Source organism: Rhinolophus hipposideros (genome assembly GCF_964194185.1).
Source record: "Rhinolophus hipposideros genome assembly, chromosome: X".
In the NCBI taxonomy this organism is placed as follows: domain Eukaryota; kingdom Metazoa; phylum Chordata; class Mammalia; order Chiroptera; family Rhinolophidae; genus Rhinolophus; species Rhinolophus hipposideros.
In genome coordinates this window covers 32,759,916-32,779,908 of record NC_138046.1, presented here as the reverse complement: position 1 = coordinate 32,779,908, position 19,993 = coordinate 32,759,916, and the positions used below count along the sequence as shown (strand labels likewise).

General features: G+C 39.4%; 1 protein-coding gene across 5 annotated transcripts in view; it reads right to left on the bottom strand.

Moving 5' to 3' along the window:
- Positions 1-19,993, bottom strand: part of TENM1 (teneurin transmembrane protein 1) — a 1,334,622-nt gene that overhangs the window by 61,720 nt on the left and 1,252,909 nt on the right. For all 5 annotated transcript variants that reach the window (XM_081042768.1, XM_081042771.1, XM_081042770.1 and 2 more), the window contains 2 exons: positions 16,255-16,621; positions 6,996-7,506 (listed from right to left, as the gene is read on the bottom strand). In XM_081042768.1, coding sequence (XP_080898894.1) covers positions 6,996-7,506; positions 16,255-16,621 — 878 coding nt within the window. The remainder of the gene's footprint in view (positions 1-6,995; positions 7,507-16,254; positions 16,622-19,993) is intronic.

Sequence of the window (19,993 nt, the reverse complement as noted above, 5' to 3'; positions counted from 1 at the left end):
TATATATATATATATATATATATATATATATATATGTATATATATATAATATATATCATATATATAATGTATATATACATATACACATGTGTATATGTATATATATACTCATATATATTACAGTATAAGACACATTGCCACTAATCCCCTCAAAATACTATCCCTTGCTTCAAACACACTTATTGCATCATTCTTGCCACTTTCTGAAGCAGTTCTGGAAGTCCTATTTCATGAGTGTCTTTAGTTGCACCGTCGTGGCTGCCTCCATGTCCTGAGTTTGACTTTGGGGAAGAGTCAGAAGTTACACAGTGCCAGATCCAGTGAATAAAGTGGATGAGGACACACTGTAACATTTTTATTTGACAAAAATTGCCCTACCAGAAACAATGTGTGACATACAGCCTTTCTGTTGTGATCACAAAATATAGTGAATGCTGCTGCCAAATGCCATCCAATGAAAAGGCAGGGAACTTCAATATGTGAAGCGGCGAGTCGCACCTTAGTAACAGTGTGTGACAAGTTTCAACTTGTTTGGTGCAGTCAGGTGTTAGCTACAGTTGAGACATGTGTTTGAAAGAGTGCTGTAAATTATCCTCCATCATGACAATGCTCTGTGTCACACAGATTAATGACAATGTATCTTTTACTGTAATAATTTTTGAAATTTAAGTATTTACTGTTTTTTTTTATCACACTTCGTATATGTAGTTAGTTGATGCCTGTGCTGCATCGGGAATCATGTGGGGGTGGCCTCACTGTGACTGAGGTCAGCTACCACTAGTATTGGGTTGGTGGCAGTTTAGCAAAAGGCCCAAGGGCCCCCTTGGCCTGTTGCCATCTGCTGGCCGCCTGTAAGGCTCAGCTGCTGGAAGACCCTCCTTAGGTGTGTGGGCTGGGCTTGTTGACCTTGTGTTGACAGTAGCCCTGGCGATGCTGCCTGAGTTGACAGGGTAGGGTCCCAGGGAGTCACTGGGGTATGATCAGTGGTTTTTTTCAGTTAATGCAGATTCAGTTCTTGCACCAACAATGAGTCTGTAGCTGCCCCACAAAACACCACTGCAGCCAGCCACTGTTTGCATTGGTCCTGCATATCCCTGAGAGTCACCTAAGAAAGGCTACAGGGTAAGCTGTAGCTGATTGTCTACCACTGAAAGTTCTTTTGGCCACTGTAAGCCATCCTTTGCTGGAAAAGGCTTTGTCAGCCTGTGGGGGGGCAGGCTGCCCAGGAGATGAGACTGTCCCCAATGATGCCATAGTAGTTGGGTGAGGTTCCAGCGAGTCACTAAGGTGGTGTGTACACACAGATTTTACCAGACCAATGGGATCTCAGATTTGACTCTTTTGGGGAGGTTTCAACAGAGAAAGGAAGGTGCCCTCCTGCAAACTACATGAGAGGTGGGCTCCACAAAGAAATAATGGCAGCTATCCCTCTAGCCCTTGCTCTAAGCCACACAACTCAGTCTTTCTGTTTAAATCACTTGTACCTTTTAAGTTGCTGTCATTCCACCGGATCCCAGGGTGAGTGCTTTCAAGTGAGTGTGTCTGTGAGCAGGCCCTTTAAAAGGACATCTGGGTTTCTAGCTGCCCTCCATCTTCCTGGGATGGATGGGTGGAATCCTCACTGATTTTTCACTGTCAGATGTTGTGGGGCCTCCTCTTCCCATCACAGGACCACTGGATTGGGGAGCCTGGTATGGGACTGGGAGCCCTCACTCTGTAGGGGGGACCTTCACCTGCTTCTGAGGTGTTCCTCCCAATGTTCAACCACTATTTGTGGGTTTGGGGTCAGCCTTTTTCATGTCTCTGCCTTTCCTGCTAGTCTCAATGTGGCCTCTTCTTTGTATCCTTAGTTATAGGGGTTCTGTTCAGCTAGTTGTCAGATGATTTTCAAGGTTCATTGTTCTATAATTTAGTTCTAATTTTAATGTGATCTTGAGAGGTGGCAGGCATAGTGTTTACCTATTTTGCCCTCTTGGACCTACCACCACTTCTAGAACTTTTCCATCACCTTCCAAATAAACCCCATACTTATTAGCAGTCATTTCTCATTCACTACTCTCCCCAGCTCTTGGGAACCACTAATCTACTTTCAGCCTGTATGAATTTGCCTTTTCTGAATATTTCATATTAATGGAACTATACAATATTTGTACTTTTGTCTGGCTTCTTAGCATACTGTTTTTGAGGTTTATTCATGTTGTACCATGTGTCAGAACTTCATTCCTTCTTATGGATGAGTAATATTCCATGGTATTGATATACTCCATTTGGTTTGTCTGTTTAAGATTTGATGAACATGGGTACTTTACACTTTTTGGCCTATTATAAATAGCACTGCTATGAACATATGTGTATCCATTCTCTCTTAAAACTGTTCTGCTCAGGCTTTTGTCTCCCACTGTGCCACAGCACCTGCTCTTCTCAAGGTCAACAACGATTTCCACAATACGAGACTGGTCAATTCTCAGTCCTTATTTTACTTGACTTGTCAGAAGTATTTGACACTATTGATTACTCCTTCCTGTTTCACTTGGCTTCTGGGACATCTCACTCTCCTGGTTTTCCTACTACTTCATCGGATTTTCCTTCTCAGTCTGTTTGTTGATTCTTCTTCATATGCTTAACTCTAAACCTTGGCATCCTCTAGGTTCGCTCACAGATCTCTTATCTTCCCTGTCTGTACTCACTTTCATGGAGATCTCATCATATTTCATGGCTTTAAGTACAATATAAATACTAGTGGATGCAAAATTTGGACCTCCAAATTTCAAAGCTCCAGCCTTTCCCCTAATTCCAGACTTATACATCCAATGGCCTATTTGATATTTTCACTTGGATGTCTAGCCAAACTGATCATATGCAAAATGGAATTTTTGCTCTCCCATCTGGTATAATGCACTACCGTGTTTCCCCGAAAATAAGACCTAATCAGAAAATAAGCCCAGCATGATTTTTCGGGATGACATCCCCTGAACATAAGCCCTAATGCATCTTTTGGAGCAAAAATTAATGTGAGACCTGGTCTTATTTTCAGGGAAACACAGTATGTGTATAATTTCACCTACAATGCCGAAGGCTCAGGTCAATTTGCTCAGGTCAAAAACCCTTTTTTCTCCCACACACCACATCCAATCTGTCGGTAAGTCTTGATATATTTACTGTCAAAATATGTTTAGGATTTTACAACTTCTTACTGTGCCCACTCTCTGATCTAAGTCACCATTTTTCCTTGGATTATTGGCATTAGGTTTTCCTATTTCCACCTATCTGTTTTTAACAGAGTGATTCTTAAAAATATAAGTCAGATTATATCACTCTTTTAGTCAAAAGTTCAGTGTTTCCATCTGTTACTCAACAAAAGTAAAAGTCTTTATGGAAGCCTACAGTGCTCTACATGAAGTAGCCTGCTACTTCTTAGATTTCATTTCCTAATTACTCTTACTTACTATACTACAGTCACAGTCACTGCCTTGGATACAACTATTCCTTGGATACATCAGATTTGTATCCTGTACAGTTGCTATTCACTCTGCCCGAATGTTCTTTCTCTTCTTTTACCCCATGTATCTTTATGGCTTATTCCCTCACTTCCTACAGGTATTTATAGTAGTCACCCTTATCCATAGATGATACGTTCTAAGACTCCCAGTGGATGCCTGGAAACACAGATAGTACTGAACCCTATATATACTATTTTTTCTCCTGTACATACATACGTATGATAAAGCTTAACTTACAAATTAGGCACAGTAAGAGATTGACAATAATAACTACTAATAAAACAGAACACATAACAATATACTGTAATACAAGTTATGTGAATGTGGTCTCTCTGTGTTCATGTTTTTCACCCACAAATTTAATGCCTTTTCCATCTTGCAGTTTGAGGTGTGACAGCAACATGAGCACTAATTTATTTTTCCTTCACAACTTAACGATAGATTTGTTCTTCCATAGACCTTAGCAATCTCAGTATGCTTGTTTGTTTGTTTGCTTTGCTTTCCTTATTAAGTCAAGAACTTTCACCTTTTCACTTCAAGAAAGTGCTTTATGGCTTCTTCTTGGCATATCTGAATTGCCAGCATCACTACCCTTGCATTCTGGGGCCATTATTAAGTAAAATAAGGGTTATTTGAACACACGCACTGAGATACCGATATTATGACAGTTGATATAATAACTGGGAAAACTACTAAGTGATAACAAGTGTGGATCTTTGGGAAAAAGGGATGGTTCACATCCTGGGTAGAAAGGAACAGGACAGTGCAAGATTTTATCATACTCCCCAGAGTGGTGTGCAATTTAAAATTTATGGATTATTTATGACATTTTCCATTTAATATTATCAGACCATGGTTGACCACAGGTAACTAAAATCGTGGAAAGCAAAAGCACAGATAAGGGGGGCACTATTGTCTTCAAATGTCACCTTCTTAATAAAGTGTTCCTTGACCATCAAATCTGAAAAAAAATCCCTTCTGCCCCACATTCTTGATTTCCCTAAATCTGCTTGATTTTCTCCACAAAACTTACGAGGTCTGAAAACTAAGTTTGTGAACTCATCCTAGAAAAAGTGCCACATACCTCATTGCTGAATATCACTACAGTCACCTATGAAGTATTCCCTTTGGGAAGCTATGCACTGATGCCAGCGCCTAGTCCACCCTTTAAAAGCAATTTTGGAACTCTTTCTGGAATGGTCATGAGAGCTGTCGTATTAACTTTGATGTCCTGAATGTCATCAAAATGTTTTTCTTTGAGTATTTCCTTTATCTTCAGGTAAAGACAGAAGTCATTGGGGGCCAGATCAAGTGAGTAGGGAGGGTGCTCCATTGCAGTTATCTGTTTCCTGGCTAAAAACTCCCTCATAAACAGTGCTGTGTGAGCTGGTGCATTGTCATGATATAAGAGCCATGAATTGTTGGCGAAAAGTTTAGGTCCTCTAACTTTTTCATGTAGCCTTTACAGCACTTCCAAATAGTAAACTTGGTTAACTGTTTGTCTAGTTGGTACAAATTCATAATGAATAATCCCTCTGATATCAAAAAAGGTTACCAACATCATTGCAACAAGTTTGTAAACTTAATTGTCAAACTTCGTATCAGTATCTGAAGTTCTGTATATTTTATTTGTCTCCTTCCAACGTAAGCTCTATGAAGGTAGAGATTTTTATCTGTTTTGTTCATGGCTGTGTCACCAGCACCAGAACACTGTCTGGCACATAGCTGGTGCTCAGGAAACATTTGTTGAATAAATAAATACACAGTGGAATGGGATACTTTGTGTTTTTTCTTTAGTTTTACCAAGGTATACATGGCAAATCAAAATGTAAATATTTAAAGGGTATAATGTGATATTTAATAAATAAATGGGGTTAACTGATTATTTTGAAAACTAAGTTAATACTTAAGCCATTTCTTGTTGCTTGGCTGAATTCAACCATTAGCTTTCAAAATAGTTGGTCTACTTTCAGTTGCAATGTAATATTGCATACTTTTTTTTTAAAAGATATTCTTATTAGCAACTTTATCTTTCTCAAGGTATTTAAAAATGTGGGTTCTTGAGTCAGACTGTTGGAGTTTGAATGCTGGACACCTGTATGAATCAGGACAAGTTAACCATTTTGTGTCTCAATTTTATCATCCATAAAACAGGCATACTAGGAGCACCTATACCATGATATTATTTGGGGGATCAAAAAATAATAACTTATGTAAATCACCTAGCCTATTACCTGGCATATAGTAAAGCTTCAGTGAACAGTAGCTTTTATTATTGTTATTAAGATGTAAGAGAAAATTTTCAAAAAACACAGGAAGACTTGCAATAGAAACAACTGAATGCATTTTTCTAAGTGAAACTAAAATGTTGTCCAGCTCTTTGTATAAATGGCATTCCTTTGGGAAATGAGCCAAAACTTGAAGGCCAATTGTTTTGTCTCTTTCCTCAGGAGGCTCTCCTGGGACTGGACATATTCTCTTCATATTCTCTATATCCTCATAAAATAGTCACACTTGAAACTCCTCATACTTAATATCTCCACTTCTCACATTCTTCACTTTAATGCCATTTCAGACCCAGTGGTTCAGATTCCATGAATTATCTTCACTCAGGAAACTGGTTAAAAATTCAGCAGTTCCCTTTGTGGGAAAGATGTTTGCCGAGTGCTGGCAGATTAGCTTTCTAAATGTGTTGACTTGCAAACAAGGATGTCCATGCTTTAAAAGGCAAGGACAATGGTCTCCATTTCTGTGTCATGACACATCTTTGTAGCTTGCTGCCAGACACATCTTGTGTTAATGCCTTTTTAAATAACGTTATCACAGATCCAGTCCGTGAATGCCAAAATGTGCCTGATTCTTTGACTTGTGCAGAGAAATTGGGAAGCCCAATCTTGTATGGGTGCATTTGGCTTCACATTTCACAGAAGCAGCCAATGAAGTGTAGCCTCTTCTATTCAGCACTTGACCTACATCAATTCATAGTGCTTTCCAGGGTCCACTTCTTATATTCTAACTTCTTTCTTATCTCCCACAGCAACTTATACTTAGTTGGGCTGGGCTGGGTGCACATTCATTTACTCATCCATCAAACCCCACAGGGATCAATAAATACTAGTTAAAATACACCATTTCTTTGCTGTTTTTGAAAACCTTTCTAGTTTTGTTATTTAAATAAAATTTTTATCTTGTTGTCACAGGTATGCTGTAAATTTCTTGAGTACATGGACTTCTATCTCATTCCTGTCTCTTGCAGTGCCAAACTTGATTCTTCACTCAGTATATGTTTTTATTATTATGTGCTACAAAACTGCTAGGGAAAAATGGGTTTAAATCCTAGGAATTGGGTACACTTTTCTTCTTGACTTTATTTTTTATTGTGGCTATTAGGAGAAAATAGCATGTGACAACCAGCAATTACTAAGCCATTTCCCCCTTATAATACAATTTCAAATAAAAATCTGAGCAAGCCTATGGTGAGAATTAGAAACTTACTCATAAACAGTTGTCCATCCATTTTCATTACTTTTGGTAGCCAGCAGCCCTGTGTTTCCTGGATAGGTCATCAAAGCCAGGTTATAGCTTTGGGCTGACACTCTTTTCAAGACTCCATTGCTGCTTATGGTCAGCCAGTACACCTGCCCACCAGGTACCACAAGCCAAAGGGGCATTCCACCTGCATCCCGGCGAATATGCACTGAGTTGCCATTGCTACTGGTAATGGCACCCAAGTCACCTTCAGTATTGTAGGTGAAATTATACACATAGTCCCTTGTTATCAAGTTCAAGGTGTGCAGATGGGTTCCATTGATAGTGAACTGGTAGAGTTCTTGATCAGCAGGTGAAGCAATCTCATAAAGGTTCATGTCATTCAGGTGGGCTTGGTTCCTGCTAATGGTACGAATTCGAACGTTCCCAAGGTCTGCCACATAGAGAGTACCATCAGGCGACACTGCTAGGGAGGAAGGGGCTTTCATCTTTGCATCCTTAGCATAACCACCATCACCTGTGGGAGAAAGAAACTGATTTTAATAACTGTCATCATAAGCATTTATATGAACATACCGTATACAGAAAACACTGTACATTAAGAATCATTTTAAAGGGAACAAACAGTGAACCAACATTGTATGCATGTTCTCCTTGACAAATATGACATCCATTATTCAAAATTCCTGAGGAAGCATCACTGAAGATAAAGAATAAGTTGCAATGATCTTAGTAACAACAATGTTGTGAAATCCTTAATCCTGCTGTTGAGTATCTATTGTATTGGAGGATACAAAAAGAGCAGGACGTCATCAAAATGGTGGCGTGAGGTGAGCCTCTGTAAAACTCCCCTGGAATTTACAACTAATCGAACAACAATAACTCCACAAAGGACTCCCTACACAGCAGACAGGAAAGAAGAAGAGGCGCACTAATGAATTCACCTAAAGGTGGGAGAATCGCACGAACTGGGGAGGAAGGAAGGAAGAAGTGTGGAGATGGAGCTGCAGGGCACAGGACGCAGACCTAGCTCGGTGCTTCGAGTTTGCTGCATCCAGGAACTACTACAGCTGGGGAGAGGGAAGGACTTGGACTGCTAGGGCTCCGTTTATGGCCCACAGGGCTGAGGAGGCAGCATATGACACAGCTGAACCCAACGCTCACGGCAGAAACCTTGGAAAAAAAACTGAGGGAAGAAGGCTGAAAACAGTGGTTTAAGACCTCAGTGCCCAGCAGAGAATGGAAGCCTTAGGAACTGAGACTAGATGGTCGGTCACTCCCTACCCTCCCAGAGCTTGACCCGCCCCCACTTGCCAAGTGCTAGAAGTGGAACAGTAGCAGTATCAGAACAAAATATTTGCTGTTCTGAGAACAGTGGACTGCAGACACAGATTCGGAGCCCAACTAGTACCGGCAAAGGGGAGGTAGCTATGGGAGCAGGACTGGCTGTGGTGGTGGTAGCCGCCATTGCTCTGGGCCAACTCTCAAAACTCACCCTGCCCCAGGCCCCACCTATCGGGGTGGATCCCTGCAGGAGTAAACAGAACTGCTGAACATACAGGCTCTGAATCTGATGCAGGAAGAGCTTTCGAACTTCAAAAGCTCTCCGCATACCTAGAGGACACTGCACCCTGTGACCCAGGCAAACTATTAACAGAGGAGAAGCCCATCTCCCAGGGAATTCCCCATTGTGTGAGAAGCTGGAATAGTGCAGAGAAAACATAGCACTACCTATGGTGTGAGAGAGAGAAAAAGGCTGCAGTCGTAGAGACATTAAAATTTTACCAAGTACTGAAAAACAAGAGAAATACCTCTTCCTGACAACCTGTTGCAGAAGCCACTGCTGTACATTTCTAGGAAGATAAATAATAAATCGGTAATTGCCATGAATAACCAAGGCAACAAGACAGCTCAGAAAGAAAGTGAAAAGTCTCCAGAAAAGGTACTTGAAAATACGGAAATATGTGACTTAAATGACAGAGAATTCAAGATTGCAGGTCTGAAAAAACTCAAGAGATGCAATAAAACACAGCAAGGCAATTTAATGAACTCAGAAACACAATCTAAGAACAACATGAACATTTCACAAAAGAGATTGAAATTTTCAAAAGAACCAAATAGAATTTCTGGAGATTAAGAACTTAATAGATAAAACTAAGAATGAAATAACCAGCTTGGGTAGTAGAGTTGACCAGATGGAGGAAAGAATCAGTGACATCGAAGATAGAAAACTGGAAATTACACAGATAGAAGAAGAAACAAACTTGACACTTAAAAGAAATGAAAGAACTCTACAAGAACTTTCTGACTCTGTCAGAAAGAGCAATATCAGAAGAATGGGCATACCAGTAGGAGAAGAAACAGAGAAGGGAACAGAGAATATATTCAAACAAACTGTTGATGAGAACTTCCCAAACTTGTGGACAGAACTGGATCCTCGAATCCAAGAAGCAAATAGAATACCTACTTACCTCAATCCCAACAGTCCTACTCCAAGGCACATTGTATTGAAGCTGTCTAAAATCAACGACAAAGAAAGAATTTTCAAGGCAGCCAGGGAAAAGAAGACGGTAACCTACAAAGAAAAGCCCATTAGATTATCATCAGATGTTTCAGCAGAAACTCTACAAGCCAGGAGGGAGTGGAACCAAATATTCAAACTATTGAAAGAAAGAAATTATGAGCCAAGAATAATATATCCAGCAAAGATATCCTTTACATATGAAAAAGGAATAAAGACCTTTCCAGACATACAGAAGCTGAGGGAATTTTCTAATACACGACCTGCACTACAAAAAATACAAAAGGAGGCCTTTCGAACACCATCAACAGGGAGAATTTGAGGTAACCAAAACATAAAAAGGGGGAGAATAAGGCCTGAACCGGAATATGGGAATGGAGTAAGTAAGCGTGCTGAAGAAAATGATATACTCTAAATATCAAACTTTCTTTTACATAAACTTAAGGGTAACCACTGAAAAAAAATCCAAAACCGAAATATATACTGTAATAAAAGAAGACACAGAGGGAAACATCATAGAATACCACCACATAGAAATAATAGACAACAACGAAAAGGCAAAGAAACAATGGAGGCACAGCGTTACCAGAAAACTAAAGACAGAATTACAGGGAATCCTCAATTATCAATAATCACCCTAAATGTAAATGGACTGAACTCACAAATAAAAAGGCACAGAGTAGCAGATTGGATCAAAAAACTAAACACAACCATATGCTGTCTCCAAGAGACACATCTTAGCTACAAGGACAAGCATAGACTCAAAGTGAAAGGGTGGAAATTGACACTCCAAGCAAATGGTACCCAGAGAAAATCAGGTGTAGCCATAATGATATCAAATGAAACTGATTTCAGGGTGAAAAGGATAAAAAGAAAGAAAGATGGACATTTCATCATGGTAAAGGGGACTATACAACAAGAAGACATAACAGTCATCAATATTTATGCTCCCAATCAGGCAGCACCGAACTATACCAAGTAACTACTAACAGAACTAAAGGGAGAAATTGACCAAAACACAATTATACTAGGGGACTTAAGTACATCATTGACAGTTATGGATAGGTCATCCAAACAGAAAATACGCAACGAAATAGCAACCCTAAATGACACATTAGAAGAAATGGACAAAGAAATGGACAAAATTGACAATGAAAACACACCTACCAAAATTTTGGGGATACAGCGAAAGTAGTTTTAAGAGGGAAATTTGTATTATGACAGGCCTATCTCAAGAAACAAGAAAAATCCCAAATAAATAACCTCATGTTACACTTTAAAGAACTAGGTCAAGAAGAACAAGTGAAACCAAGGTCAGCAGAAGACAGGAAATAACAAAAACCAGAGCAGAACAAAATGGAAAAGAAAACAAAAAGACAATAGAAAAAAACTAATGTGACAAAAAGTTGGTTCTTTGAAAAGATTAACAAAATTGACTAACCCTTGGCTAGACTCACTAAGAGAAAAAGAGAGAAGACATTAATTAACAAAATTAGAAATGAAAAAGCAGAAGTTATGGACACCACAGAAATACAAAGTATCATCCAGGAATACTATGAAGGACTATATGCCATCAAATTCAATCACCTAGAAGAAATAAACAAGTTCTTAGAAAAATATAGCCAAGGCTGAACCAGGAAGAAATGGAAAATCTAAACAAACTGATCATCAGTAACGAAATTAAATCAGTCATCTAAAACCCTCCAAAAAGCAAAAGTCTGGGACCAGATGCCTTCACTAGTGAATACTACCAACCTTCAAAGAGGATCTAATACCAATCCTGCTCAAACTCTTTCAAAAAATTGAAGAAGAGGCACTACTCCCTACCTCATTTTATGAGGCCAACATTACCCTTATACCAAAACCTGGTAAGGACAACACAAAAAAGGAAAACTACAGACCAATATCTCTGATGAATACAGATGGAAAAATCCTAAACAAAATTCTAGCAAATGAAACAAAACAATGCATTAAAAAGATTATTCTTCATGACAAAGTGGGATTCATCCCCAGGGCACAAGGATGGTTCAACATCCGCAAATCCATCAATGTGATACATCACATAAACAAAATAAAGGATGAAAGTCATATGATTATATCAATTGATGCAGAAAAATATTTGACAATATTCAACATCCATTTATGATAAAATACTTAATAAAATAGGTATAGGGGGAAATACATTAACATAATAAAGGCATCTATGACAAGTCCTCAGCTAATCTCATAATTAATGGTGAAAAACTGAAGCCCTTTGCTCTACTTTCAGGAACACGACAGGGCTCTCCCCTATCACCTCTGGTTTTCAACATAGTGTTGGAAGTCCTTGCCAGAGCCATCAGGCAAGAGAAAGAAATAAAAGGCATCCAAATTGGGAATGAAGAAGTTAAAATATCACTCTTTGCAGATGACATGATGCTATATATAGAAAACCCTAAAGACTCCACCAAAAAGCTGTTAGAAACAATCAATGAATACAGTAAATTTGCTGACTACAAAATAAACGTACAAAACTCCATTGCATTCCTATATACTAACAATGAAATCTCAGAAAATGAAATACAAAAAAAATATTCCCTTTGAAATTGCAGCAAAAAGAATAAAATACCTAGGAATAAATTTAACCAAGGATCTGAAGGATTTGTATGCTGAAAACTATAAGACATTTTTGAAAGAAATTGAAGAAGACACAAAGAAATGGAAAGACATTCCGTGCTCATGGATTGGAAGAATCAACATAGTTAAAATGGCCATATTACCCAAAGCAATATACAGATTTAATGCAATCCCCAGCAAAATCCCAATGGCATTTTTTAAAGAAATAGAACAAAAAATCATCAGATTTGTTTGGAACCACAAAAGACCCCGAATAGCCAAAGCAATCTTAAGAAAAAAGAACAATGCTGGAGGTATCACACACACTGCCTGACTTTTGCTTGTACTACAGGGCTACAATAATCAAAAGAGCATGGTATTGGCAGAAAAACAGACACATAGACCAATGGAATAGAATTGAGAACCCAGAAATAAAACCACATAAATATGGACAGATAATTTTTGACAAAGAAGCTAAAAACAAACAATGGAGGAAAGACATCCTCTTCAATAAATTGTCCTAGCAGAATTGGATAGCCACGTGAAAAGAATGAAACTGGACTCCTATCTGTCACCATGTACCAAAATTAATTCAAAATGGATCAAAGACTTAAACATAAGACCTGACACAATAAACTGCATAGAAAAAAACATAGGTACTAAACTTATGGACCTTGGGTTCAAAGAGTATTTTATGAATTTGACTCCAAAGGCAATGGAAGTAAAAGCTAAAATAAACAAATGGGACTATATGAAACTTAAAAGTTTCTGCACAGCAAAAGAAACCATCAACAAAATAAAGAGGCAATGAACTGAATGGGAGAAGGTTTTTGCAAACAGTTCCTCCGATAAGGGTCTAATATCCAAAATATGCAAGGAACTCATGAAGAAGCTCAACAACATAAAAACGAACAACCCAATTGAAAAATGGGCAGAGGACCTGAAGAGACATTTCTCCAAAGAGGACTTACAAATGGCAAATAGACATATGAGAAAATGCTCAACATCACTCATCATCAGAGAAATGCAAATAAAAACCACAGTGAGATATCACCTCACACCAGTCAGAATGGCTTTCATCAACAAGATAAATAGTAACAAGTGTTGGAGAGGCTGTGGAGAAAAAGGAACCCTCATACACTGTTAGTGAGAATGCAGACTGGGGCAGCTGTTATGGAAGGCAGTGTGGAGGTTCCTCAAAAAATAACAAATAGAATTACCATATGACCCAGCAATCCCTCTCCTGGGTATCTACCCAGAGAATTTGAAATCATTTATACATAAAGACACGTGTGCTCCAATGTTCATTGCAGCTTTGTTTACAGGGGCCAAGACATGGAAACAACCAAAATGTCCTTCAATAGGTGAATGGATAAAGAAGTTGTGGTATATATACACAATGGAATACTATTCGGCGTTAAGGAAAGATGATATTCGAACATTTGTGACAACATGGATGGGTCTTGAGAGTATAATGCTAAGCGAAATAAGTCAGACAGAAAAAGCAGATAATCCTATGATTTCACTGATATGTGGTACATAAACCAAAACCAAGAAAAGAACAAGATTAATAAATGATAAATAAAAACTCATAGACAGAGACAATAGTTTAGTGGTTACCAGAGGGTTAGGGCGGTGGGGGTAAGGAGATGAGGGTAAGGGGGATCAAATATATGGTGATAGAAGAACTGACTCTGGGTGGTGAACACACAATGGGATTTATAGATGATGTAACACAGAATTGTACACCTGAAATTATGTAATTTCATTAACAATTGTCACCCCAATAAATTAAAAAAAATAAATATATCAAATAAAATAAAAAATCAAAAAAATACAAATGGGACTATGTGAAACTTAAAAGCTTCTGCGCAGCAAAAGAAACCATCGACAAAAGAAAGAGGCAATGAACTGAATTGGAGAAGGTTTTTGCAAACAGTGCCTCCGATAAGGGGCTAATATCCAAAATAAACAAGGAACTCATGAAACTCAATATCAGAAAAACAAAGCACCAAATTGAAAAAGGTGCAGACAACCTTAAGAGATATTTCTCCAAAGAGAACATAGAAATGGCAAATAGACATATGAAAAAATGTTCAACATCACTAATCATCAGAGAAATGCAGATAAAAACCACAATGAGATATCACCTCGCCCCAGTCAGAATGGCTGTCATCAAGAAGACAAATAATAACAAGTGTTGGAGAGGCTGTGGAGAAAAAGGCATCCTGATACACTGTTGGTGGGAACACAGACTGGTGCAGCCATCATGGAAGGCAGTGTGGAAGTTCCTCAAAAAATTACGAATAGTATTACCATATGAGCCAGCAATCCCTCTCCTGGGTATCTACCCCAAAAATCTGAAAACATTTATACATAACGACACGTGTGCTCCAATGTTCATTGCAGCTTTGTTTACGGTGGCCAAGACATGGAAACAACCAAAATGTCCTTCGATAGATGAATGGATAAAGAAATTGTTGTATATATACACAATGGAATACTATTCGGTGTAAGAAAAGATGATATAGGAACATTTGTAACAATATGGATGGATCTTGAGAGTATGATGCTAGGCGAAATAAGTCAGACAGAAAAAGCAGAGAACCATATGATTTCACTGATATGTGGTATATAAACCAAAATCAACAAAAGAAGAAAACAAACAAATGAGAAACAAAAACTCATAAACACAGACAATAGTTTAGTGGATATCAGAGGATAAAGTGGGTGAGGGGTTGGAGATGAGGGTAAGGGGGATCAAATATATGGTGATGGAAGGAGAACCGCCTCTGGGTGGTGAACACACAGTGGGGTTTTTAGATGATGTAATACAGAATTGTACACCTGAAATCTAAGTAATTTTACTAACAATTGTCACCCCACTAAATTTAAAAAAAGGAAAAACTTTGATGGATGAAACAAACAAACAAAAAAATACAAAAAGAGGAAATAGTAACAGTCATATAAATTTGGCTGGAAATCCATGAGACTTATGTTTGTCAATGCTTATAGAACTTTCCATCTTACTGTGCCTAGAGTAAGGTCTTTCTTCAGTTAATTCCCATTGTCACATTGTCAAAGTATACTAAGTCTGTAAGTGCAACAATGATTCAGAACACCAAATTTGATAACTGGAATAAATATTAGATTTGTCTTGAATGAAAGATATAAATTAGCAAAATAACTATACAACTAATTGTCCAGGAAAACTTCAGAGATATTGATCAAAAGTCTTATTGACCAAGTTGCTAGCTCTAGATTCCTCTGACCCATGGAAAAGCAAAGATTAAGAGAACAATTTGGGCCTGCATGAGCAGTTTAATAGGGCTGCTAGTGGCATGGAGGGATTTCCACATCCCAGCAATAAATGTGTCCATTGACATTTCGAGGATAGTTTGCTACATGCCATATTCACTCTATGTTTTGAAGAAAAGGCTGCTTCCTTCCTTCCTTCCTTCCTTCCTTCCTTCCTTCCTTCCTTCCTTCCTTCCTTCCTTTCTTTTTAAAATTGTTTTCTATTTCAACTGGAAGTACAGGGCATGAATGTTTATGGGGAAAATTTTTATTTTAAAAAAACAATGTGAGTAGCAGATCTATGTCCTGAGAAACCTCTATTGTGGGATTTAACTGTGTTTGTGTCCCCAAAGCAGTCCATTTCTAGTCTCATTGGGTTTCAAATAGCACATTCTGTTAATCTGGAAACAAGTCACTTAGGGCAAGTGAATTTTTCCTTAGCTACATTAGAAAATGTAGGTTTTACTTAGTTTCTCTTTCTCCAAAGTACAAATGCTATAATGATCTTACATTTGTATAGTGGTCTTAACTTCTTAGAGTATCAAAATTTGTATTATACTAGTTTATCCTCAAACCAGTAAGCTGATGTAATTGAGACAAATGATACCGCTATTTAACAGATGAAGTGAGCCATGAAAAGGTTTTGTGGCTTTCCTGGGGCCACTCAGTGAGTCAGTTGCAGAACAACGACCAGATGCTAGGCTATCTTACCCCCAACCCAATTGCTTTCTTCACTTGTTCATATTAATGTTCACAAGTAACACTTTTGTTTTCTTTTTGACTTTTGCGATGTACATTATTCTTTTGGAAACAGAGAAGGGGAGCTGGTGAATTGCTAAAAAAAGGTCATACCTGAGAAACAGTCACAGTTGGGATCAATTTTGCAGTCACAGTCAGTGGGGGCACCAGCCATGATGGAGATCTCCCCATTGGTGGTAACTTGCTGAATTCGATTTACTTTCCTCTCATCTGTTTCAGCTATGAAGAGCAGCCCGCTGTGGGAGACACTGATGGCCCTAGCCGACTCCAGAGTGGAGTGAATTGCCACCTTGCTGACCAAAAAATGATCGATACCTGGCACCTGGCAGTGAATGGGGCGCCCTGCAATGATCCGCACACGCCTGTTCTCAGAAATTTGCAGCACAATGTTGTTATCCAAGACATACAATGAATTGTCCATGGGATTAACTGCAAGGTCTGTTGGCCATTCTAATCGTACCTGCAAAAAGAACAGAAGACACACTATTAGGTTACAGTATCCTTCCAGAGGCAGTTTTACCTGGAAATAAAAAAATTACTTATTAGTTGACCTTGTCTCGTGAATTTCATCAATGTTGGTGTTGTCTGGCAAAGTTGGGAGAGGATAGTTGTGGGGACAGAACCAGGAGTGCAGTTTCCAGGCTCTTGTCCTCACATGGAAAGGTGCTGGCTCAGTTAGTAAATGGCCATCATCTGTGATTGGATGGCCATCAGCTGTGGCTAGTTGGCCGTCAGCTGTAATCAGTGAGCCACTGGCCATTAATATAACTGTCGTGGCTACGCTAGCAGAAAAATGGGGGCTAGCAAGAAGATGGTGGCTGAGCTAGCAAGCGCCGGATTGCAGTTAGCAAGTGGAGTCGGTCGGTTGGCAGAAAAGCGGACAGCAGGTCGCATGTCATGTGAATCCAGCCTCCAGTGAGACTATAGTGGTATGATTCCCCTACCTATGGCTCCATGGTTGTTCCTTTTTTGCCTAGCCACATCCTGCGTTCTTATGTGGGGAGCGGGAGCAGAGACCCCGCAGGCCGCCCCACATGACAATGGTTGATCCAATCTTCTGGTAAACACATTTATCATTTATACCACTTTCAGCATAATGTATTTTTTTTGCAATAATTCCAGAAAGACCCTCTAGAGCAGTGTTTTTTCAGAGTAGGGTTTCCAAGTGGGAATTCCTGCCCGTTCTCAGCAATTTTTTTCTTTTTTTTGCTTTCCCGTTCCCAAATCCTGAGAAAAGTTGGTTGGGAATTGGGGAAAATCGGCTTCTTGAATCCAGGTGGTTGGTAGTATCGGCCATTACTTTGAGGAAATGATTCATCGTGGAGAATAGAAAACAGTTTATATCTTGGAATTCGGGAATGGGAAAGAGAAAAAAATTCCTGAGAACGGGCAGGAATTCCCACCTGGAAACCCTATTTCAGACTGTGGTCTCTGGACCAGCAGAAATAGCATCACCTGGGAGCTTGTTAGAAATGTAAATTCTCAGGTCCCAACTTAGAACTATTGAATCAGAAACTCTTGGGGAGGGAGCCCAGCCATCTGTGTTTTAATGAGCCTTACAGGTGATTCTGATACACACTAAAGTTTGAGGGCCACTGCTCTAGGGCTTCTGTGTTGCTCTGATATGCAGATCTCTCTTACTGTCCTATAGATGCACGGAAGAGCAAAGTTATAAGACTTCTGGAAAACAGATTGCTGGAGAAACCAGATTTTACTTTAACAGCAACCTTTGGGGCAGGACCTTCCATTAACATAGACCTAGCTTCCATCTTGTGGAATACTCAGGTATAGTACATCTGTTGGTAACTTGGAATTTTAAGTTGTAATATATTGCCACCTAGCTTGACCTGTTTCATTCCATAACTCCCTTTCTTCAGCAAAGAAACAGGTTGATTTGTTCTTTCATTGACTGTTTGTTGAGTATCTTCTCTGTGCTAAGCTTTATGATAAGCTTTGAGGATTCAAAACACTACTATGACACAGCCTCTGCCCTCAAATGACTCATGGTCTAGTAAAACCTTTGGAGGTGCCATTAGGCAATTACTCTCCAAGTTACCAGAAGGAGGCAACAGAGAGTATGAGAACACTTTACCCAGACTAGGAGTCAGGAGGCAGAGTAGTCTCAGAGAACGTATTAAGTAAGCAACGTCTGAGATGATCAGTAGGAGAGGAATGGGGTGAAATGATTGGAGGGGAAGTAGAGTTGAGGGCAATCCAGGTAGAGGGAACGGCAGGGTGAAGGTCCCATGGTTAGGGACTGTATGGCCCATCCAGGTTACTACAGAAAAAAATCAGTAAGACTAATAATACAGGCTGAATGTATGGGAGTGGTGAACAATGGAATCAGGAGGTAAACAGTGGTTAGGTATTATGAATTAAATTGTGTCTCCCCCTTAATTCATATGTTGAAGTCCTAATACCTGATGTGACTGTATTTGGTAATAGATCCTTTAACAAGGAAATGAAAGTTAAATGAGGCCATAAAGGTGGGGCTCTAATCCAACAGGACTGGTGTCCTTATAAGAAGAGGAAAAGACACCAGGAGTGTGTACACACAGAGAAAAATCCCATATGAGGACACAGTAAGAGGGAAGTCTTCTACAAGCCAAGGAGAGAGGCCACAGGAGAATCAAATGTGCTGTCACGTTAATCTTGAACTTCTAGCCTCCAAAACTGTGAGAAAATAAATTTGTTTTGTTAAAGCCACACAGTCTATGGTATTTTGTTAAGGTAGCTCTAGCAGACATTGGGCTGGTGTATTAACACCAGGTAATGAAAGGATGTACGTGTCTCTCTTTATTCTGATGGCTGTGGGAATCTGCTGAAGGGCTTTAAGTAGGGAGGTGCCGTAGTCATATTTAGGTACTACATGGATCACACTGGCTGCTGTTGAGACCATGATGGAGGAGGAGGTGAGATAGAAGGCAGGCTGATATTTAGGAGGCACCTGCAGTGGTCCAGGTGAGGGATGATGGTGGCCTGAACTGGGGTAACAGTTGGGATGGAGAGAAGTAAATGGATTTGAGACATGTTAAGGAGTTAGAAACAAGGATTTGTGAATGTGTGTGTGTGTGTGTGTGTCATGTACCATGTGCCATGTGTTAGGCACTGGGAACTCACAGACCAACCAAACATGGCTCCACTCTAGTTCCTTTCTGGACACAGGAGTTAGCCCAATGCCTGCCCTGACATTACCTCAATAGCTACTATTTATCATTGGGCACTTCTCAGAGAACTGAATTATATGCCCTCTTATCCCACCACTCACTTATTCTGTACTTTATTTCTCATCACGTAGCCTAGACAAAGTCAGAAAAATCTACCCCTTCTTAGATATAGCAATGTAGCTATTCTTCTTTGTGCCTTGAGTAAAAGCCCAAGGAAAGTTTTTTTTTTTCCCTTATTGAATCTGAATGTTTGAAAACAAGTTATAAATTCATTGCATTCTGAGGCCCACAATTTCCCTGGATGGAGGAAGTCTTACACACTCAGTAATGAAGTGGATGAAGGCCAGTCTTAGATAGGGCCCTCCCTCCAATGCTGTCTCTTAATAGAGAGCGACTGGTGATGTTGTAATGAAGACAAAGGTCATCTTTGACCTCCCCTCTAGCACCACTGAGGGCTCTTTGCCCCCTGTCTATAAGGTACCCAAACAACCTCATTCTGTCTCCATGTCTTTATGTGCTCTCAACCTCCGTATAGGCTGGCTGTCTCTGATTGGTACCATATGCCTCTGGGCAGCTGGGAATTTGGATACTAATGGAGTATAAAGCTGAGCTTGTGTTGTGTATGAGCCTCTCAGATGGAGGCCATTGGATAAACATTAAACACT